Here is a 24756-nt window from a genome sequence, read left to right as displayed (position 1 = left end):
AGAGGACCCCACCAATCTCATGACAAACTTTCTAATCAGCTTTTTCATCTATCAATCACAACCGTTGTTTCTTTTGTTTTAGTTTAATGTTTCTTCCTTACATTTATATTTTTTGGTCTTTTATAATAATAGAACTAGTTTCTTTTACATTTTTGTTAATTCATAATTGTAGTATCTGTATAAATTTAATCGTACATTTAGTCTTTTAAAACGAAATAAATTATTTTATTACTAATATACTATTCAAATTCTAGAAAAATGTTGCCAAAAGTGACAATCTTATTTACATTTTAGTAGATATTGATAACAATATTTAAGAATAAGCTTTAACATTTGTTATTCTTAAAAGCATGTTGATATTTTCGTTTAAGTTTAGTTAATGTATTAATATTAACTAATGTTATTTAATTTTAAAAACTAGATAATTAAATATGGCATTAAATTTGTATAGAGATAAAAATTGTACAATAATAAAATATTGAGAATTAAAAGTAAATTTAAGCCAAAATAATATATATACATTATAAGATAATTCTTAAAAATAATTAATTTTAGAGATATAAAGTAATTATTTAGTAGATATTTTACAAACTTAAAAAACTATTAATATCTAAAATAATTTTTATTATTAATAAAAAATTAAATCAATTGGAACTTTTTTCTTGAATCCTAGAGTTTCTTGTGGTTAGGGTCAATTTATTTGGTCTTTATATCTTCTGTCTTCCAAAACTCTTGTTCTTTAGAAAATTTTTCATAGGCGACTTCTTACAAATCAGCATATTCAAAATAAAGGTCTGCATATTTGTTCTATGTGTACGCTTTGTGAAAAACACGATGAATCTATTCATTTATTTTTTTGAATGTTCTAATGCTTTGCGTATTTTGGAGTTGGGTTCGGCAGATTTTTCATACTTCTCATTTCTCTAATAAGGACGATCTTCTCTCTTTTAGTAAGAGTGATGGTAGTCCTTTGGTTAAATTGATTAAGCTTGCTATGATAACTTTTTCTATTTGGAGACGTATGAGGAATTATGCTCGTTTTCATGATAAGATTGGGTTTCTAGGGCTATTTCGATTACTAAAGATTTGACTCATCTAGTGGGAAATTTGTCTAAAGCTTCAATGAAGAATGATATGTTGGATTTCAACGTGATCAAGTTTTTTGGTATTAATACTTGTACTGATAAAGTTTTTTGTCCTCTTCCAGTTAGATGAGAGTTTCCTTCACCAGGCTGGGTTAAAATTAGCACTGATAGAGCTGCTAGGGGATATCCTGGTCTTGCTACTTATGGAGTTATTTTCTGTGGGAGTATGGGGGAATTTATTGGAGCTTTCTCTATGTTTCTTGAAGTTCAGATTGCTCTAGTTGCTGAGTTTTATGTGGTTATACATGCTATGGAGGAAGCTTAAAAGATGGGCTTACTAATGTATGGTTGAAAATTCTGCTTGGGTTTGTGTTGCGTTTATTGCTAGGACCAATGTTCCTTGGATGCTTCGTAATCGATGTAATACTTGTCTTAATTGCTGTGGGAAATCAGGTTTAAAGTTACTCATATTTTTCGTGAAGGAAATGCGTGTGCCGATAAATTGGCTAATTTAGGATTTATTCATAAAGAATCTTTTCATTGGTATAACAGGGTACCATCTAGTCTGTTCTTAGAATTCTTTATGAATAGATATAACCTACCTATGTATCGTTTTTGTTAACATATGAGTTTTGGTTTAGTCTCCCAATATTTTTGTATTTTTTTTCTTTTTTCTTTTTTTAATAATACTTTTTTTCAAGTGATGACAAATGATTGTTGTTACTTAAGGTGTTAGTATAACTGAGATGTCAAGTTGCATAGTGATGTTTAACATAAAAGCTTTTATTTAAAAAAAAATTAATTAATTTTTAAATGATATTTAATATAAGTAAAGATTTTAGTTAGACTAATTTAGAATATAAAATAATTAATAGTTAAAATTTTGATAATTATCAATTTAAAAATTAGTTTATAAATCTTTATTAATAATGAAAACTAAATATTAATAATTTTTTAAGTTTATAAAATAATATATAAATTATTTAATATGATAATTAATTATTTTTCTTTAAATTTAGTTATTATTTAATAAGTTTTTTTAGTTATATATATATATATTAAAAAATATTAATTAAATCACTTTTATATTAAAAAAATTCTATAAAAAGAATTAAAATACAATTGTATATTTATATAAGTGTTAACTAAGCAAGATAATGAATATCTTATCAAATTTACTTAACATTTATAACAGTTTAAAGAAATGCATATTTTAAGATCCATTATAGAAATGAAAAATAATATCAGTTTAATTAACATATATTAAATATTTTATATTATAATTCATTAAATACTTTTCAAGTTCATTTATATATATATATATATATATATATATATATATATATGCGTAGTATTTAAAAATATTATTTTAATTCCCATTATAAAATAAACAAGATTTGAGTTTGTTTTCAATAAAATATTTTTCATCTCACTCAAATTTAAAAACTACTACTTTAAGTTTATATAAAATGGGATTATTTTAGATTTGTTTTATGTAAAAATACTTAATACATTATTCGAAAATAATTTTTTTTTATCCATATGCATTATTTTAAGGTGAATAAATATATTGTAAGGTGATTATCTTAAAACACACATATGTACTTTGCTATTTTACTCCTAGTAATAACACAGTATGAGTGATAATAATATTCTTTCTTATTCTTGTTGAAGTTTTTTCTGCTATTCTTGAAAGTTAAGACTTCTTTTCTGAGTTTTATGGAGTTATACATGCTATGAAAGAAACTCAAAAGACGAGGTTTATTAATGTCTGGCTAGAATGTGATTCTGCATGGATTTGTGTTGTGTTTACTGCTAGGACAAATGTTCTTTGGATGATTCATAATCGATAGAATGCTTGTCTTAATTACTCTGAAAAAAATAGGTTTAGGGTTACTCATATTTTTCGTGAAGAAAATACGTGTGCTGATAAGTTGGCTAATTTAGGATTTATTCAAAGATAATCTTTTCATTGGTATAATAGGTTTCCATATAGTCTATTCTTAGAATTCTTTATGAATAGGTATACTATGTATCGTTTTTGTTAACATATAGATTTTGATCTAGTCTTCCTATTTTTTTTGTATTTTCTTTTTTAATAATAATTTTTTTCATGTATTGATAAATGATTGTTGTTACTTGAAGTATCAACCTAACTGAGATCTCAAGTTGCGAACATAAATTTATATATATATATATATATAAATATATATATATATATATATAAATATTATTTCTCACCCTTCCTTTTAACACTCTTTTTATTATTAATTGAAATTAATTAAACATGATAATTTTTTACAGTTAAATTTGTTTACCTAGAAAATATTTTCCTCTTACACATAAATTTACTTAATTTGCAATATATTAATATAACTAGAAATTATCTTAAAATATACTTGCATCATAGTTTGTTAACATATGGTTTTAAGATTTGTTAGTGTATACCAACTTATTTTTTAGTTAAAATGTGTTAGAAGTTATAATAAAAGTTAATTTGAATACATTCATATGGTGTAACTTATAATTCACTACAATAAAAAAAAATAAAAATCAATAGACTATGTATAAATTTAATGGGTAACTAGAATGGAGTATGAAAATGAAATGTGATGAAAAGGATAGAAAAGATGAGAAAGGACATGTGGTTTGATTAGGGATGAGTGGGGGTACCCTACATAACAAGGATGATTCTCTTTCCTTTCTCCACGTGGAACAAAAAGATTCTTTCTACACATTTTTCATCGAATTCACTACAGTCCCACCACCATATGGTCCTATAATTCATTTCCCAACTTAATTAGCTCATCTAAATCAATTCATTTTTTTCATTATTTTTTTCTACAATGATATATATCAATATCTCATTATCTACTCATATAATTACGAATAATTCAATAGTGGTATGGTAATAGATAATTTGTGTTTAAGACTAAATATATTTGCTATTCGTTTTCACATCTAAGGATTGCATATGAAAAAGTCAGTACCTTTTTCTTATTAAACAATAATGAAAAAGGAAAAAACAATACCATTATTTTCACTATTGGTACACCAAATAAATATTCCACCAGAAAATAAATATTTTTGCTATATATAAATTCAATATGCTTGTTAACTCATTCCTTTATTATTTTTGGAAATTTATACGGTATGGTAGGCTTAATTGTAGCCAGAATATCCTGTATTGTAAAATTATTTCATCTCCAATACAAAACAGTTGTTTTAAGAACATATCCGATGGTTAATGGTTAATTAAACGGATTGGTTAGTTTAATTTTTTAATATGATAATCCACATATATTTAATGTTATTTAATAAAATTCTCATATAAAAATAATTGTTTAATCTATTTTTACAGTTTTGATTGAGTTTCTCTTGTTTGTAGCGTTTTTTTTTTTTGTTTAAAATTAGCTCATATGCTATAATGCAAAAAAAAAAATTAGACAACAATATTTAACATTAATAAACCCTTTTGAGTATTTTCATTGGAATTGCATATACAAGCAGTGTTGTAACTTTGTTTAAGAAAAATTATGTTGTTAATGGGAAAATTAAATGAAAAGAATGTTTTAGGTATTAATATGTGAGGTAAATTACAATAATTAGAAAAATAAGGTAAGTATTAATTAACTTTAACAATTTAAGCATAAGAATGACTTTTTCACATGCTTAATATGGTATGACACATTTAATATGAGTTCTTTGAAAGGTGTTAAGTATATGACAAGTTATACTCCTTTGTTGAGATGTGATTGATGATTATTATATCTTTGTTATATGATTCAATTGTAAATTGTTGTGATGCTTTTAAATGAGAATGTGTTTATATTGATAGTTGTTTTATTTTCCCCAAATTTTATATATATATATATATTTGGAAACTTTATATGCTAGGTTTATAGATATATGCTTGTTTTATGTGAAAAATAAATTATATTATTTCTTTAACAAAATTACTTTCCACTTAAAAACAAATAATTAATGACAATTATTTAAAGAACAAACTCCAATAGATTTGTGTGTTTAAAAACATTATTATTATTAGACTAAACTAACACAAACCACTTGATTACACTTGAATAAAATGAACAGTAAACACATTTTATTATATGAACATCTAATATTTTGGTTGAGTTTAGAATTTTAGGAGGAAAAACTGAAATTAAGGAAAGAATAAAGTACAAATGAAAATTATAATGATGTAAATTTAAAGGCCTTAGAAGAGCTTAAATAAAGAAAGAAGAGATAGAAAAGGTTGGTGAGGTGATACAAAAGTGCATTTAATTTCTTGGATAGTCATTGTGTGGAGACATTTGCAGAAATATGCTTACAATTTGCATTCTCACCTAAGAAAAATGTGTGGAGGACTTATATGCCCTCTATTCTGTTTTAAAAAAAAATGCAAAACACTACCTTAATTATGTGCCATGTGGCTCAAAGAAGAGTTGCATAACTGCTATATATATATATATATATATATATATATATATATATATATATATCTTGAAAAGTGTAGATAATAATATATATCTTGAGAGAAAATGATATATATTGAAAAGGTGAAGATTGTTGAACCTGAACGAAATTGAGAAATTGTGGAAGAAAATGGTCTTAAGGAACCCACTCTCAATGCATCAAAGGCTTAAGTCAATCTTCATACTGACTTGGTGAATAAGATCCAGAGGGATATTTTTGTTTTCTTAAATTTTGAAAACAGTTGATCGAGCTCCTGTCATATTTTGAAGTTTTATTTATGGTGGAATTTTGCTTTGGGTCAGTTCATCTTTTTTCTTTTTGCTTTTTTTTATTTTATTTCTGTACACATAAGTATATGGATTCTTATGTTGAATATACAAAGCAAAATATAGATAATAATATCCATGTTTTTTTTACTCTGTTTCTTCTTTGTTTTCCATTTTCACTTATTTGTTTTTGTCGTGATGGAAATTCTTAAGATGGTATAAGAGCACTCGCTTTCTCTTTATTTCTACTTCTTTCTTTTGTTTTTTTGATATTTTTTGTTTCTTTCCTTAATCATGCAGGTTCCACAAAATCCTACAAGCCCTTATTACCTTCATCCGAGAGAGAATTCGGAAATCGTTCTCGTTACTCTGCAACTTGATAGATTAAATTATTATTCTTGGATGAGGGCCATGAAGTGCGCGTTATTATCAAATAATAAGTTTAAATTTTTCAATGGAGATACACCGGACCCATTGCATGGTGATAATCTCTACAAAGCCTGAGAGAGATGCAACGTTATGGTGATCTCTTGGGTCACACATACTCTCTCGATGCAAATAGAGCAAAGTACTGTTTATATTAACAATGCAAAAAGAAGTGTGGGATGAACTTAGAGAAAGATTTGCAAAGAGTAACCATTTTTCGCATTTTAGATCTTCTACAAGAAATCAACTCCATCAAGCAAGGAGAGAGAAATAACATTGAATACTACACAAACTCCAAAATTTTATGGGAAAAACAGAATTCTATACCCCACATGTGTTTGCAATAAGAAATGTAAATGTGATGTGATCAAAACTATTGCAAGTTATTGAGATTCAGAATGTGTCATATGTTTCTTGAAAGGGTTAGGAGAAACCTACAATGTTATTAAAACATAGATTTTGCTTATGGAGCCATTGTCAGGTCTTAATCGTGTTTTCTCATTGATTATTTAACAAGAAAGACAGTTGAATGATATTGTATGTGTCAAAACCAAAGTTTTGATCAATAGTGCTAATTATAAAAAAGAATGAATAAAATTGGTAGTAATTCATATGGATGGCGGAAAGGAAGCGGAAGGGGTAAGAATTATGGAAAACAATTTCTTTCTACAATAAAATGAACCACAATGCAGACGAGTGTTACTCAAAGCATGACTTTTCGCCATGGATGAAGCAGAAAATTAATCACACGACAAATGTGATTGACAAGGAAGAGGAGTATGAAACTGAAGGAGAAAGTTCTTCATGAGGTAAAACTCTTAATGAACAAATTCTCAAGAAATTGAGTTTTGAACAACTACAACAATTCCTAGATATGATACAAAGTTTCATAACAAAGGATAAAATGATAAATAGTGTTGTTGGAGAGTGCTCAAAGCAACAAGTTGATAAAGGTATATATTCCTAGATTCTTGATACATGACCTATAGACCATGTAGCTTGTTTCATTTTTTATTTGAGTCTCTATAAAATCAAACATATAGTTGTGAAATTTCCTAATAATCAGCAAGTCACTACTATATGTGTATGAACTATTGTTTTTTCCAAACACATCACGTTATATAATGTATTATACATACCTGATTTTACCTTAAATATAATATTTGTGCAACGCCTCTCTATCTCTTTGAATTTTTAACTTGTTTTCACACAAAATGTATGCCAGATACAGGAGAATAATTCGTTGAAGATGATTAGGCAAGCTGAAATACATAATGGTCTCTGTCATGTCTCTACATAAAACACATGAAGTATAATTTTTCTTTTTCATAATTAAGATTCTTTTGAACATACTGATAATGTGGACATTTGGAACTGTAGATTGGGTCCCTTTGATCTCATCCATATGGTTAGAGAGAAGCTTCAACAAGGCTTATTTTATCTCCTTCCCATTATCAAAGCAAATCAACCAGCATACATATTTACTAAGCCTCTCGACTGTGAAGTTTTTTATAGACTTCTTTCCAAGCTTGGTGTGTTAAATATACATACACCATTATTCTATATTTTTATACTAATTCGTGTGTTAACAAAGACTTTGTCAGTTTTTGGTCAACATGATCAAGTTTCACTACATAGACTAACACTATAAATTACACTCCATGTATTTTTGGACCTCAATAACTCTTGGTTAAGCAATTGAGTATTCTTTAAAACAACAGTCATTCTCGACAAAGACAATGAGTATTCTTTGAAACAGTAACCACTTTTGGCTAAAACATTAGCAGTCACTCATAGATAAAACACTTGTTTACAAAAGATGTGATCAAAAGATCACAAGGTTGCTAACTGAAAGACATGTTGCATCATAAGATGGATACAAAGATTCATACTTTTAGAACACTAAAGAACACTATAATATTCTATAAACAATGCTCTATCAATAGGCTAGATTTAAGAGCTTTTACTTAAACATTTGTAGGATTGTTCATCAGCAAAAGTTATTCATTATTCAAGGTATCTTCTACTTATAAAAAGCTTAGGAAGATAGCCGTTGCAAATTCTTTTTCTAGCTATTGTGAGACTTTGATAAGTTCTACATTCTTTAAAGACATCTATCCTCGTAAATGTTAAGGATTGCATTAAATGTTCTTCATGCAACATTTGATGCAAACTTCAACTTGAAGAAACATTTTGATACTTAGCTTAACTTATTAGGTTTAGGTTAGAAATATTTTAACTCTTGGGAAAAGTCATGACTGTATGAGGTTGATAGACTTATAGAGGTGATTTTTTGTTTTTTAAAAGAAATTGTTGGTATAAAAAAATTTGTCACTCTTAAAAAAAAAATCTGATGTTGAAATTTTTTGTGAGATCATTTTGATGAGCAGATAAGAGAACACTTAGTATATTCATTTATAAGTTAAAAATGTACTATGAATTACTAAAGACAATATTGTATTGTCAGATAAACGTGAGCTTATCAAATAAAGATAAGATTATAAGATGTTATTACATATGTTGATATAAGATGAAGTTCTTGTATGTGTCAAAATCTGAACTTTAAAGATGTTCTCATAATAATTATTTGTTGTAAAACACTTAACCAAAATTATTTAGAATAAAGTTAAGTTTTTTTCTTTTCTTTTCTAACATTGAACCATTTTTTGGATTATCACATGAATTTTTCTGGAAAGACATCATTCAAAAACAAACAATCAAAATAAACACGATTCAACAAATGGTTAATAAAATAACCTTCCTCCAAAGTGAACAATTGCCAATTGAATTCAACGAAGAGGTTAAGCAAATTGTCTTTATTTTTAACAAAGTTAAATCTTTAAAAAAACAACATTTTTCTCTTGAGGTGCAAAGGACTGAAAAACTATTTAGATACCCATAACAAAAACAACTCACAAATGAGTCAAATTCAACAAAAGAAATCAAATCTCAATCAATCCAAGTTAACCAAAATTAACCAATAAGACTAAGAGAAAAAACATGAATGTTACTTCTGGAGCTCAAAAACAGGCAGGACAAACTTACTACTAAGTATGAAAAATTAATGCTTCTTTGAAAAACTCATTCAAAGAGGATGAACAAAAAATGTTTACGCAATGAAAACAATTGACTATGTCTCTTTTATTGAACCTACCTCATTTTACCTCCATTGTTACTGAATTCACATTGATATACTTTGACTTGGGACAACTTCCATAAATAAAATTTGGTGACACTTAATGCTTCAAAGGTTTTGTAGATTTTATTTATTTATTATAAATAATTGAACACTTTTGAAAAAAAGTAAGTAATCTTGATGTTATGCATTTCTGATTTATAGTTTTTTAAGCAGTTTCTATTTTTGACACGATTGATGGATTTGAATATATTAAATTGAATACGTGTTAAAAGATAATACCTTTATAATCTCAAAAGTCTTTTTCAACTAAGAGACCAATTTCTAAATTAGTTACACTTCTTATCTAATAATCTTCCAAAATAAATATATATTTTTTAATCTAGTGATGTAAAGATATAATTTCTTTTGTCTTTCTTTTTTGAAGTTTATCTAATGATAAAAAAAAAATCTTTGACTATGAAAATAATCATGAGCTATTAATTATATAATATAGGTATGATTAAATCAATGAAACTTTTTTGTATTTTATGCAAGTGTTAGTTCTACAGACAACTATAATGAAGACCCATATGCACAACATTAATGATTTAAATGATTTAAGAATGAAAAGAATCATTTTTCACTATGCAAAAAAATGATAATAGAGAAAAGTACTTCATTTGGTTATTACTGAAAAACTGAGGCAATAAAGGAAAATAGAACTTGCACCAAAGCAACTTCTATCAATGTAGTTTTTACTGGAGTGATATTTTGACAACCTTCTCTTTAATTTTAAAAAGATTGTTCAAAAATAAAAATTAATTTATATAATCTCTTCTATGTAATTTATTCAATTTTTTGAATTCGTGTATAACTAATTTTAATTTATGAAAAACCCAACTTTTTAACTTTTTTCATGTATATTTTTCTTCTAGAATTTCTACTTTAGTTACATTTTTTTTTAAAAAAAATAAGGAATTTGATTTATCAAGCAATGTTTTTCTCTATTAAAAAATTTTATAATACTTTTTTTTTGAACAGTTTTTAAAGTATGAAATATTTACCATTTAGTTCTTTAATTGATATATTTTACAATATTCAAATCCTGTGAACAACTTTTTATAATTAAATTTTAATTCAGAAAAATAAAATAAAATAATATATAATATAAAGACAAATACAAATTTAAAGAACGACTCCATACTAATAATATTTATAATAATAAAATGAGAGTTAAGTTATGTAAGACTGAGACAACAAGAAACCCCTCCCCCTCACTTTTTTTCTCCCTCTTCCTTCTCTTTTCGATTTCTCTTTCATACCTCATCTATTTTAAAATATGATCACACCATAGTATAGTTGAGGAGTCAGGGTACATTTCTATCCGATCAAATTGTCAAACAGACTAAGTTTATTTTTACTCTAAAGATCTTTTATTCTTTGTTTTTCTCTATGATTTAGTCATTGAGCTTAGTGGGACCAATTAAGAAAAGTGTTTCTCTCAACTCGATTAAGCTCATACTAAAATTTGATAATATTAGGATAACTTGCTCTAGGTTCCTAAATTTTTGGAGTGGTTCCCTGTTTGAGTGTTTGAAGTAGAATTTCTATAAGTGGAATTTCAGGTAAGGGAGACAACTTTAACTTTCAATAGTACCCTAGGCTAGAAGATTTGAATATGGAGGGGACGTGGTCCCAAGTTTTAGTTTCTCTTGCATGAATGTTAGTTGATAAAATTGTTTGATTTTATTTTGTGTAAACATGTATAAATATTATATTTTGATAGTTTGAAAGTTAAATATTGTTTTTGATGTTGAAAAAAGTTTCTGAATGGTATGAATTTTTAAATGTTATGTGATTGAATGATATGTATTATATATGAATAATGAAAATTGTATGAAATTGATGTCATACATTATCCCATGTATGTGTTGTTGTTTGATGGCATTAAGTATGAAAAGCCTATGTTTAACGAATATCCTCTAGCTTCATTGATGATTTAAGTCATATAGACCGAGATATCAAGTGATGAGAAGCTGATAGAGAGTTCATACACACCGGATCCCACTGTAGACAGTCAGTATTGGATGTTTGAACTTACCCTGATCATTTATATTGGATTCGTTGATAATCTTTGGATGAGGTGTTAATCTCTGGTAGGGGCATACTTAATGAGTCTTCCAAAAGACGATTAGATTGAAATAAAATCCAATGATTGTTTTTGAAAATATATCCATGTGTGGTCTATATGAATGATGTAATTGATATTGAAATTTTATATGACAACATTTAAAGAAATGTTTATAAATGATTAGTTTGATTGATTCTTTTTCATGAATTAAATATGTTATGGAATTTCTTTTCATTAGCTTACCCTTATTTTTCTTGTTGTGTTTGAACTGCAATGATTATACTACGTACACGAGCAGATGATCATACACGTGTTGGAGGGTTTGAAGGGCTTTAGGATTTAGTTTTGAACTCTATATTGTTAATATTTGATTTATTTAAGTCATAATCTTATAATAAAAATATTTTGAAAAACTCCAAATCTGTATTGTAATAGTTAGATGTATTTTCGGGGTGTTACACGTTACTTGTAAAATGTTTTAAAAAAAAGTAATATTCGTTGTAATATTTCAATTTTTATACTTTGATTTTTACAAGTAATTATACTTTGATTTTTAGATTAAAAAATAAAATTAAGAATAATGAATAACTCTTTTAAAAAGGACATTTGTTAGAAAGAAAATTTTCGGAAATTGTGAAAGTTTAGGGTTTACATTTTCCATTATCTTTTTATAAAATCATATATTTTCGGAAATGATTTGAAGTCAAGTTTTTACAAAAAAATTAAGATGAATAGATAGAAATTTAACTTTTCGAAGTTGTAATAGATTGTTTAAAAAAATAGTAAAAAAATTTTATAAGTAATTTTAATGTGATAATAAATAAAAAAATGTTAGTAAAAATATCATTATTCTTTAATTTTATGAAAATATATATTAACATTTTAAATAATATTTTTTACAAATCAAACTGGATTTTGTTATTTCTAAAAATCAAAATTTCCAGAGTTCCTCATGTGACTAAGAATGATGATTTCTAGACGTATAAGAATATATCGATCCTTATGTAAAAAAAATCTCGATTCTTGTTCATTAAAAAAGTTATATTAATAATTTTTAAAGTATTAAATATTGATAAGTTAAGGCCATGAAAAAATATATTTTACTAATACTTAGAGATTAATTTTTTTAAAAAAAGTTAAAAACTATGTAACATAAATTTTAATACTTACTTATATAATTGAATTATTATTTAGAATGAAATTAATGGTGGATTCATATGAATTAGAAAGAAAGTGACTTTGCTTGTGCTTGCTTTGAAATTTGAAGGAATTGTTTTGTTTCGTCGGCAGAATAGTTGAAAAATCGTTTTCAATTTGAACATAAGATGTATATAATTGTTTTTTTTATTATTTACACATCTTCTTCTTCTTCTTTTTGGCTTGAGCACATAGGATGATTTGAATTGTAAAATACAATCTTGATCTTTGATTTTTTTATCTCTATATAATTTTTGAAAAGTTAATTATATCTTTAACAGTATATTGACCCATCTAAACACCTCATTTTATTTATTTATTTTGAATATCGAATAAGCTGGTATTCAAATAAGAAAAAAATGAATTTTGGAATGGCCAATTTGGTAGAAAAAATTGTTACTTGTGACTTTTGTTCTATGGTTGTTGTTTCCTGGACCCAACACAAAGTAGTTTGATGCTTTATGTTAATGGTTTTCTTCTCTTGGAACCAAGGTATGCTTATGTTGTTGCATGTGGTGTTTAAGGTCAATTGGGTATCAAATATGACAAGCATACCTAACTCTAGTTTTACTTTTCTTGTTTGTAACTTTTCAGCCCCTGGGATCTTGAAACTAACAAGAAATACATAATTCATTATACTTACGAGTGTGACTACAGTATAAAGGTAAATCATTTCTTTTCCTTGAATTACGTAGTTGTGATCTTCAAACATTTTCCATAAATTTGCACTCAGTGAACTAATATTTGAACTTGTCAAATCTGCTTTACTTCTTTCTATGTTGTGGAACTTTGCTTTTGCAGATATACTTTTATTGTAACATACTAGATTTTTTTTCATCGGTTGTGTATTTCTCATAGCTGTCTCACCAAAAATTCACGATGCTAAAGGTGAATTGACTTATGGCAAAATTGGTGAGTGGAGATTTCATCACTTTTTTTTACGGGAAGTGTACCGAGTCAAAAGTAATAATTTGTCACTAAAAATGAATATCGAATCCACTAGGAACAATTATTTAAAATCATAATTGTAGTATTTACTAAGTATAAGAATATGTACAATAATTATATTTGATTTGATATTGTCAATAGTTTGCATGAAAATTAAATAAAAGAAAAGTAAATGAGTAAAATATCTTAATAAAGAAAATTGGGAATGAGGTTAATCTTTCTCACTCATCTATAATTTTAAACATATAACATTCCATCTTGACTGACATTGAGACATATAAAAACCATTCGTATTGGTTCTTCGCATACAAAATTATTAAGAGAGTCTGTTAAATATTGATTGCTCGCATATTTATAAAAACTCCTCATCATTACGAACAAATATTATAAAGCAATTAACATTTCAAATCTATTTTTAGCATTTAAGTATGTTAAGCATAACCTTTTAGGTCATATGCTTAGAAATACTTTCCAGTCAAATCTAAGAGTCAAATCTTTGAGAATAAAATTGTAATACCAATCATCGATCAAAAACTGAATATTATAGATAAATATCACTTTAATACATAAGAATTTGAACATATTACTCAAACTCCTAAAGGAAAGAATTAGCCACTTATGGTGATTATTACAAACATGGACAACAAGAAAAGAATACCCAAAGTGTTCCTCTTTGGCTGCCTCCATTAGGATTTCCTTCCTTTGGTTCCCCCAATGATCTCAATGATCTCTAGGGTTATGCCTCATGCCTTCTATTTAACCTAAGTGAGTTTGGGTTAAGTGATATATTTATTCATAATATATTTATATGTTTCATCTCTCATTAAATTCATGAAAATAACACAAAATTGGAAATAAATCATTCTTAATCATCTCATAATCCAAAAATATGTAAAATAGTTAAAAATCTTGAATTAGAAGTTGAATTGTAATTATTTTATCAATTAAAGTCCATAAGTGTCTATTTTTTTTATGAAATATTATGACACTTATCAAGATTTGACAAAAGGTCACATCTACAAGGACCTCCACCAAAAAACTTGCCTTTACACTATAAGAAAATCATGAAATAGAAACCAATTTTTAGAGACCAAAATAATTAGTTGCAATAGTAACTAAATTAGAGACCATTTTAGAAACTAAACAAAAAATTGGTTTCTAAATTAGTTTCTATTATTTTCTATTATTGTTAAATAGTTTCTAAATTGGTATCTAATTAGCAACCAAGGTTTTAGAGACCAAATTTAGAAACTAAATATTTGGTAGTTAAAACCTTGGTTGCTAATTAGATACCAATTTAGAAACTATTTAACAATAATAGAAAATAATATAAACTAATTTAGAAACCAATTTTTTGTTTAGTTTCTAAAATGGTATCTAATTTAGTTACTATTGCAACTAATTATTTTGGTCTCTAAATATTGGTTTCTATTTCATGATTTTCTTGTAGTGTTAATCCCCACCAGGGGTTCCTGAAACTGTGGTATGTCTATGACTTGCCTATTCATTTAAGCACTTCATCCTATCTTATTGGAATAATATGTGACCATAACAATTTTCCTTGATATATGGAACTTAACATAAAACTTGCATAAGATCCTTGTAATTTCATACTCATTTCCATTTTACTTACATAAAAGGTGAGAAGAAAATGACATTTTTTCCCATCAGCATACATGTATAACTGTCTGAATGTGAATTAGTAATGAAAGCATATATCTTTGAAGTTTGATCACTAATCCATTCATTATATCTATGAAGGAAACATATCTATGTTGTCAAGAGAAATTTTGTGGGTACAAATTTGTTTCCATACCGGATTGGCCATTCCATAATTCATTTTTTATTTATTTAAATACTGGCTTGTATAATATGGTAGTTGAAACTGTATACAGGCTTGTATACTGGATTGTACAAACCAATTTGTAAATAATAAAAACAAACTTGTTTGTACAATCCAATATACAAAACTGAATCTAGTTTCAACTACCAAATTGTACAAGCCAGTATTCAAAATAAGAAAAGAGGTGTCTAGATTGGCCAATCCGGTATATTGTCAAAGGTTAATTTAGCTTTTCAAAATTATACAGAGGTGTAGGAAGGAGCAATGGAGGTGCAAGGAGAATTTTCCCCCTTAAGACACCTCCAAGGAATTTGAAAATTGGAAGAATTTGTCTCCATCCACCAAAAGAAACCAACGCTTTAAACGTGCGACAAACCGAGCCATAAGAAACAAAATGTTGACCACCAACCACCAAGAACAATGAAAAATGGGACGCTAATAAGATAACCAACACAACAAACCAGATTGCAGCGCAACACATCACACACCTCCAAAAAACTACATTCACACACCTCCAAAAAACTACATCACTGAAGGAGGATAAAACCCTACCTATCAACCGTTAATCACCTATCTTCAAATAACTTACAAGATTTTTTTTTTTTCAAACTATAAATATTATTATTTATAAGAAAATAATTAGGATATTTAATTAATTTTATTTGTTACCAACTTATATTGATATTTTTAATTTTAAGTCAGTTTTTAATAAATTAATGTTAGTTCTTCCTGTCTTTTATATATATATATATGAGAGTAATTTATACTTTCCTCATTAACTAGTAAAATTAAAGAAGATTAGAGTCCATGAAAATTTTACTAGTAATGCCGCTAGTTCAAGTATAAGGTTTAATATAACACCTATATAATCCAATTATCAAATCCATTGAGATTCCCTTCTATAAATACATTTACATAATTTAGTTATGAAATATTTTATAGAAGATTATATTTAATTATAATCTTTTATAAAATATTTCATAACTAAATTATGGAAACTGATAAGATTCAATTTGCATTCGTAACATTAATTATTAATTATGGAAACAATTTTTTTTTAATATAACAAATTAAACGTACACTTAAACTACCTTATTAAAAAACATTTTTTAACATTTGAAGAAATCATTGAAAAATAATAAATATTTATTTTTAAAAAAAATGGGTACCACATGAATGGGGAGAGTGAGCAATGAGTGGAGTGTGTGAAGGGTTTGTCGTAGAGCTGGTTGAAGAAAGTGTGTGAATGATATCCATTCATAGGTTTGGTTCACTGTCTCAAAAGAATCTTGCATTGGAGCCATTTTTCCAAGTCATGCCAAAACTCTTGGACCATTAATTAAGCAGAGATGAAGAAATGTACCAACCCTAAACCCTACTCTCATTCAAACCAACCATAATGGGGGTGCTCCTTTCATTGGATTCACTTGTCTAAATAAAAAATCTAATTTTATAAAAAAATAATTACTCATAAACTCATATGTTATTTAAAGAAATTAAATATAATCTATCCATAATATTGCAGTAGCAAATATTTATCTTCCTAAATTATCTTAGGGTAGCTTTGGATAATTTTTTTCTAAACACACTAATAAAGAAGAAAGAAGCACTTTTTAAAAAAAAAAATAGTATCTTATATTAAAATTAGTTTATATATTTAAATTAAAAATTAGATTTTGAAAATGTTGATACGAAACTTCAGCAAAGTAACTTATAATAAACTAATTTTATTGTATGGATCAATTTATCTATTTTTTTCTCCTAAATATGCTTACAAAGAAATTCATCCATACATATTTGCTTTCTTAAACTATTATATTGAGTTAAATAAACATAGAAATGCAATAAAATAATATTTAACTATAATTTTTATCCTGTTATTCACTACTATATAATCATTAAATACAAATAAATTTCAAAAATAAAAATAATTAGTTACTTGACTAAATTATATATATATATATATATATATATATATATATATATATATATATATATATACTACAACAATTATTGATATATAAATTAGTTTTTATTATTGATTAATAATTTTAAATTGAAATATAATTAATAATTAATTATTTAAATTTTAAAATTAATAACTAAAATCTAACTAATTAGATATCAATTTAGAAACTATTTATCAATAATAAAAATTAATTTAGATCAATACTTTTTTTAATTTTTAAAATAGCATTTAATTTAATCAATATAGTAATTAATTTTTTTATTTAATAATTTTCTTATGTAATTTGATATACGAATGGATAACATGTTTAATCTATTCCCTTAATTTTAAAAAGACAATGTGACTCTGTTAAAATTGATATCACTAGTTTTATAAATTGTTACTATACATTGGTTATAAATTACATTATTGAATTAAAACTATCAATATTTGTTTATTAATGATTATATTAATTGAAAAAAAAATAATTAGATGGTTGCACTTTCAAAATTTGGTACTTGATTAATGTTCTATTAATAAGAACAAAATAAATAAATAAGATCCAATTGAATAAGGTAATTAAGCCATGAAATAATGTAAGTTCATAATAATCCACAAAGCATTATTTAACTAAACAATTCATTACAAGATAACAAAAAGTCCAACCCGAAGGCGCAATCCAATGAACTCAACCTGTCCTTGATCCACTGGATTGGCAAATTATGTGGATTGAAAGATTGATTCATGTAATCCAACCCAACTCGTTTCAAATTAAATGAGTTGGTCCAATGGATTCAACTCATTCTGTCTTACACCTAGGGTATTGCACATGAATCTTCAAATATCTCCCAAGTTATCACTTAACTACTGATGCTCAAGGAAAATTTTAAAATGCTACTTCATCAGCGTAACATCTAGATATTGTTTTCAGGTGGTGGTAGGAAAGACTTTATGTGTACTGTGTGAATGCCGATGACAAAGCTGTCGCAAGCTTCCATCTTATAGTGACCAAAAATGATACTGACAGCATCCTAGAATGCAAACTCAAGTAAAAATTGCATACTCTAAAAATTTCCAGCATCATAATGAAGGAAAACAGTCAAATTAGTATCATTTTATTAAGGGATTAATAAGAATAGAAATCATTCGTATATGAAAAGTAAGCAGAGTATTCTATGCTTATAAATGACTAATATTAGGATAACCATAGTTTCTAAGCTCTAATTTTATATTGGTAAATAGTGACGGCATCCTTAGGCTAATGTTTCCTGTGATTAGAAGATTTCTCTGCCCAAACATTTGAAACGACAAGAATGTGATAGATAGATGTTTGGTAGAAGTTACCTGTATGAATTCAACCATTGTAAAGGATAGGTCTGCCATTGTAAGTGAGCTCCTTACTTTCTTCCAAATATTTGAAGAAGGAAGATAGTGCAATTTTATCATTGTGGTTGTCTCTCTTAACCAACCACTCTTCATAAAGTTGGATATTTACATCCCTGTCAGAAATTGTGATCCATATTTAGTAAAAGGAGGATAAAAAGGGAAGAAACGCGGCATACCAGCACCTATATATAATTTATTTCCATGAAGTAAGTTGTACAAGTAAATAAACACAAACTGAGAAAATAAAACGACAGACATAGATGTGAAGGAAGTTTTAGAAAGAAAACCAACACACCTTCTCAAGGCAAGAACTTCATAGTTTCTCCGTAGGTAATCAGCATGGTTTTTAAGGGCATCCTGTGCATATGGTCTGCCTACAGTCCTTATTGCAGCCGCATTTAATAGAGTTTCCAAGGTACCATGTTTTTTAATAAGTTTCAGAGCAGTCTTCCGACCAAAACTAGGGACCAGATGCTGGATACCAGGAACACCGTCAACTTCATCACCTACAATACATCCTACACAATCACAGCATACATAAACCAAAGTGTTAGTCCTAATGGCATCACAGTTTAGCCATTAAGTAAACCAACTTCAAAAAGGGTCAGAAAAATTCCACTGCGTTGAATTTTATCTCTGAAATCACATTCTAGTTCTTCATGCTACAAAGTTCTATTGAAACAACATACTTAAGTTGAAAAGCCCATTAAAGGCCACCAAATCAACATAATTTTTAACATACAACTTATTCAAAAGAATTAAAATATTTGTATAAAATAATACGTTTGTAAGTTGGCTCAGCCTCACATTATTTACATATTGAAAACGGATACTACTGTTAAAATGTAGTTGATGAAAATATCAAACAGAAATAAACTGTATTGTATGTTATACTCACTAAAGCTCAGATCAGATTCTGGGTCACAATTATACTGATCCCTGTAGTGCCTCAGGGTGTAGAAGGACCACCTTTGTAACTCAGGCAAAGGCATAACTATTTGCACATCTTCAGATATAAGTTGCTTAAAATCCTTATCAGGGGAGCCAATAACCACTCGAAACCCTTTATTGACAACTTGTCCAGCTAGAGTAGCTACAACATCATCAGCTTCATGACCATCAACTTTTATAACCTGCATGGTTTCATCTTGTCACTAATGAATGATATGATTGAATAAAAAGTAAACTGACCTTTTCACTTTCCATACATTTATGAGAATGATATGTGCATATTATTTTAAAGGGATTGATAAACATAAACAATAACTTTAAGAATGCTTGAAAAGAAAAGGAATAGTATTATTTTCCTTACAAGTTTCCATATTGTTATTTACCTGTAATTATAATTTTGTAATGAAATAAAAATGAAGACAAATGATACCAGAGAAACTGATTTACACATGACTAAGGGATCATGTGTTAATAGTAAAAGCAAATCAATGTTCTCATTTTCCTGTTAGTTAGGTAGTCAACATCCCAACTTATCAAATGGGAGGAATGGGAAAGTGGAGCTCAAAAAAAGAGTATAAAATTTAAGTTTCATTGTTATTTGTATCTACAACCAAGTACCAATCATTTCTCTAAACAAACTTTAAGCTGTTAAAAAAGCGGGCAGCCTAAACTGTCCAGGAAGACCCAATATTCAAATTATTAAAATAGCCTCATCGGTTGAAGGCCCACTAGACCTAATTTCTAAACAACACTTAACTTCACTGAGTGCTAACTAAAACTCAACACAGCTAATTGAACTTTTTCCCATCGGCATTTGTTCACCTCCTCCAGCATCCTCATGTCATCTCTGGCAATTCTACAACCGATTGAATTTTGAGTTAATGTTATGCTAGGTTATATACATTTTATTTTTGTTAGCATACAACTAAATCTTCACAACATATATTGGCTTTCACCATTTTCTGATATCTGCGATTGATAACATTGTTCCTTAATCAGTGTCCTTTGATCAGTTGTTAGCATTTGCTACAAAATATTATTCAATCTTCCAAATTTTTTGATTTCATAGGTTAGACAACTCTCTCTCATTCGTTTCATAGGGTTAGTATATATCAGCTAGTAGTTTGTTATCATTGAAACAGGTTATCATTATATGATGTAACAACTTCCTCTTATAATAATTTTTCTGTTACATTGTTTCTGATTATTGCTTTAATGTAAGTAACGTGCAGTCTTCTTTGAGAGTGCATAAATGTGTATTGATTGAACTTTTTAACCATGAATAAAATCTGTTCTATTCTACAAAAGTATTAGTTTCCAATACATAGGAAACTTTTGAGAACTATAACTTGGTCCCTTTTTTTAAGATACTCTCCAAATTGTTATTACCTTATTTGTTAACGCCCTTAATTATTCAATAACTTTCTGGTCAATAAACAGAAATTAGTTTCTTAGACTCTCATGAGGAAAAGGTATATCACTGGCCAAAACCTCCCTCATTTAGTCCACCTATTGGCATAGAACGCAAAAAAGTCATTGTTTAAGTGGAGAAACAATGATTAAGACAATGGCTTCCTAGTAATTTCAATAGTAATTCTTGACAAATTATACAAATTGCTGATAAATTTAATACTGCTAAATACTAACTAAATTTTTTAATTCTTGTGAAGTAGTTAAAGGGATAGGTGTGGGACCAGAGGTAGTATTTAATGTAGACTTTTGCAAACCTAATTTCTCTTGGACTAGTCTCCAAACATCTCACTAGTAGAATAAAAAAATTGCACAGCTAATTTCGCTACTGAGCTCCGAAGGAAAAAAGTAATCATGGACATAAACGTACAAGTACGGGTGTTGGATATAAATAAACCAGTCATGAACCTTCATCTGACAAAAACATTTAGAGAGTCAGTCATGTTCGCAATCAAATGTAAACACGTGTCTCTGTATGAGAAATTTTATAACTCTAATTTGTATGGTTTTCCTCGATAAGTGTTTATGGTTTAACTCAACAAACAATTTAGTAATGCAAGTACCAGAACATTTGGGATCCAATTAATCTCGGATAAGTCAGTAAACATATTGTCATTGACCACTATTTATTCAGACTATGATCATTTCACATAAATAAGTCACACCCTTACTATCTTCATGTCCACTAATGATTTCATATAGTCATTTAAGTGTATGATGGTTCAATGCATCAGGGTTTCTTGAAGTTAATTTTGGGATTTATATTCAACCAAAAGATATTCTTGAATATCCTAATAGAAAAAGTTAAAATATATTCAAAAGATTGAGACAATAATCAGAAATGCTCAAAATATAAAGATATTCTATATAAAATTTTAATAACTTATAATCGCAAATGGAGACAGTAAATTGATCTAGTGTTCCAGATTATATTTGAATAACAAAAATAGCACGATTCATCAATTTCCCTGTCAAGCACATCCAAATATGTAGCCTGTGTATGTTTATGTTTCTAAATATGATGGCTTCACGACAGATTTCTGTTCTGCAAACCCATCTACAGACCCAGAAACCAGTGATATGTTTAAGATTAAAATAAAACAAGGAAGTTATGTAACACTTTTCTATGTTAAAATAGCATAGAAATTTGGTAAAGATTTCAACTGTTTGTTCGAAAACCCCAAATAAAACACATAGGAGAACTAAGATAACTTTTCTGTTACACTTGTAGTTCTGAATTTGGTTTGAGGATTGCGAGAAATACTAATTTTGAACTACTAGGAAGCCAAGCATGCATCTCTTTTTATGTAAGTTTTAGCAACAAATATATAAGAAATGAAGCACATTACTCGTCAGAAATTAAAATTATATGCAAGTACACCTAAAATTTCGAAGGGAAATGGAATAATAGCAATGATACGGAGCAACTCACTGGCACGTTGCATTTTCCAAGAACATCATTGATAACTTGATAGGACCTCCCAACATGGCCGCTTGAAAATCTATGCAAAGATGACACGTGTCTCGTGAATATTTTCCTTCGTGCTTTATAGGAAGGTAGCAACTTTCTGCGATACTCGCTGCCCCCTTCTCCATCAATAACCTGCTCAATCATTTCAATGCCTTAAGAGAGGAAAGATAAAAGATAAAAGAAAAAGAACATGAAAGAGGTGGCAGCATAGGAAATACAATACCGAATGAACTTTTTATTTCATAGCAGAAAAATATTCTGAATGAGAATTCAAAAGAAAAGCCTATGCAGCAGTAAATGGTTCGGAGTCACTGAACAATGGAAATTACATATTAGCACTCTAAGTATTCATTTTATCAACAAATTAAATGATTGAAATTACATACGGGCACAGTCACTCTAAGTATTCACTCCATCATCAAATTTTGTGACGCAGGAAAATTTACCACAAAATGCATATTCGAAGAATGTGCATCAGGCTTAAGTGAGATTTCCATAAACTAGTCCTTGAAGTCCATGGACCACATGCAAAATTGACAAAGAACTAATATGGCTTCAAGGACTAATATAATCTCTCATATTACAATTGGAATGTGAGAGTTTTGCCGCGTGCCGTGGTCTTACTCAGCTCGAAGAGGATTTACTGCAGAAAATACTCATTCTGAGAGAGAAAATTACAATTTGAATTTTACCTTAATAATCTCTATGTATATTTAGACAAACTTCTTCCAGACTACTTTTATAAGAAAATGAAAAAAATGAAACAAGTTTATTCATAAATTAAAATTAACTTATACATAAACTAAAATGAATTAACAGAAAACTAATGGAAGAACAGCTATTGCAGAAAGCTAAACTACTGTAAAAGAAAGCTTAGTAACAGCAACTAACTATCTAACAAGTACTACTAGCTTGTATCAGCATCTCCAAGATTCTCCAAAAAGATTATCTTTGATACTTAAGCTAAGAAGGGTGTTTCACTTTTCTTTATTATTTTCTTCTTTAAAATGTTTATAGGGAAATTCATCCCATTTGACTATAATAAAGATGGGTGTATTAAAGGTTAGTTTGAAATTCTAATAAGAGAACCCATCACCAAAAAGCAAGCCCTCACATCTAAATTTCATTCGTTCACAAACAAGTAGAGTTAGAGAGATTACAGCAATGACGGGGTCAGTGAGGCTGACTTGAGAGAGAAACAGAGAGAGCCAGCGCCCGAAGGAGTACAAGCTGGGCTTGCTTCCTTCGTAACAGAGCGGGTTAACGTCCAAAAAGAAGACCCTCTTCTTCTTTTCGGAGAGAGGTTGCGCGCAACGTGTTTGATCGAATGACTCAGTGAAAAGCGCCTTCTCTGCTTTGATGGTTGCTGTCTTTTGGATTCTGCAGGATGCGGAGAAGGTCGTGTTGCGATTGCTGCAAGGGAAGTGAAGCTGAACGTAAGGGTGTGACAACAGACTCATTTCTAACATTTGCATCTTCTCTCTATCTATAGTATGAGCATCGTGGTTACAGTTTCTACACTCGCTTCGACCAATGTGAGAAGTTAAAGAAAATGGATTATGTTTTATTACGTACAATATCATTCATACCCATGTGACGTGGACTAATAGATCATTTTCAAAAATAATCTATACCTATATATATATATATATATATATATATATAGGATTCCTCCTATTTCTTATATATATATTTATATCTCTATAATTGTTTTTGATATATATAACTATTTTTTATATATAAAAAAAGTTAATTTTATTTTTAGTTATTTTGTAAATATTAAAATAATTATTAGGATGAAGATTTTGAACGTAAAACAGTTTTGAACTTAGTTTTTTGAAATATATTTGTATTTCTTCAGTTTTTACTCACAGTTTCTTTTCAATTTGAATTTATATTTGGAATTTTTATTATCGTTTTTCTTCTCTCCCTTTTTCCCACTTTATCTCTTTTGTTCATATCACTTCCATTAGAATAAGAACAAGAGCACGCATCCCACGTTAGTCTCGGTAAGCGAATTTTCTTTTTCTTGGTTGT

General features: G+C 27.9%; 1 protein-coding gene across 3 annotated transcripts; it reads right to left on the bottom strand.

Annotated features, from left to right (window-relative positions):
* Positions 1-18007: 18007 nt before the first annotated feature.
* LOC137837419 (5'-3' exonuclease family protein) lies at positions 18008-24287 on the bottom strand. Of its 3 annotated transcripts, none has more exons than XM_068646402.2 (6): positions 23880-24287; positions 22681-22851; positions 19726-19960; positions 19123-19345; positions 18786-18940; positions 18008-18472 (listed from the first exon to the last, which is right to left on the bottom strand). In XM_068646402.2, exons 1-5 carry the CDS (start codon positions 24192-24194, stop codon positions 18796-18798), a joined length of 1089 nt encoding a protein of 362 aa, XP_068502503.1. In that variant the 5' UTR covers positions 24195-24287; the 3' UTR covers positions 18008-18472; positions 18786-18795. The 3 variants fall into 3 exon arrangements, with proteins under 3 accessions (XP_068502503.1, XP_068502505.1, XP_068502504.1); XM_068646404.2 differs by having other exon boundaries at positions 18008-18505; positions 23880-24282; XM_068646403.2 differs by having other exon boundaries at positions 18008-18461; positions 23880-24282.
* Between the last annotated feature and the right edge of the window lie 469 nt (positions 24288-24756).

The sequence above is a fragment of the Phaseolus vulgaris genome, chromosome 4, assembly GCF_051622355.1.
Source record: "Phaseolus vulgaris cultivar YP4 chromosome 4, ASM5162235v1, whole genome shotgun sequence".
Lineage (NCBI taxonomy): Eukaryota > Viridiplantae > Streptophyta > Magnoliopsida > Fabales > Fabaceae > Phaseolus > Phaseolus vulgaris.
This window is presented reverse-complemented; position numbering and strand designations above follow the sequence as displayed.

Bases quoted from the DNA above. Each gene is read 5' to 3' on its own strand.
- LOC137837419 (XM_068646402.2), bottom strand. From the start codon at position 24,194: ATGCAAATGTTAGAAATGAGTCTGTTGTCACACCCTTACGTTCAGCTT. The intron at 22,852-23,879 runs GTAATCTCTCTA...ATGATTGAGCAG, and splicing joins TCACTGACCCCGTCATTGCT to GTTATTGATGGAGAAGGGGG. The intron at 19,961-22,680 runs GTGAGTTGCTCC...GAAACCATGCAG, and splicing joins TTGGAAAATGCAACGTGCCA to GTTATAAAAGTTGATGGTCA.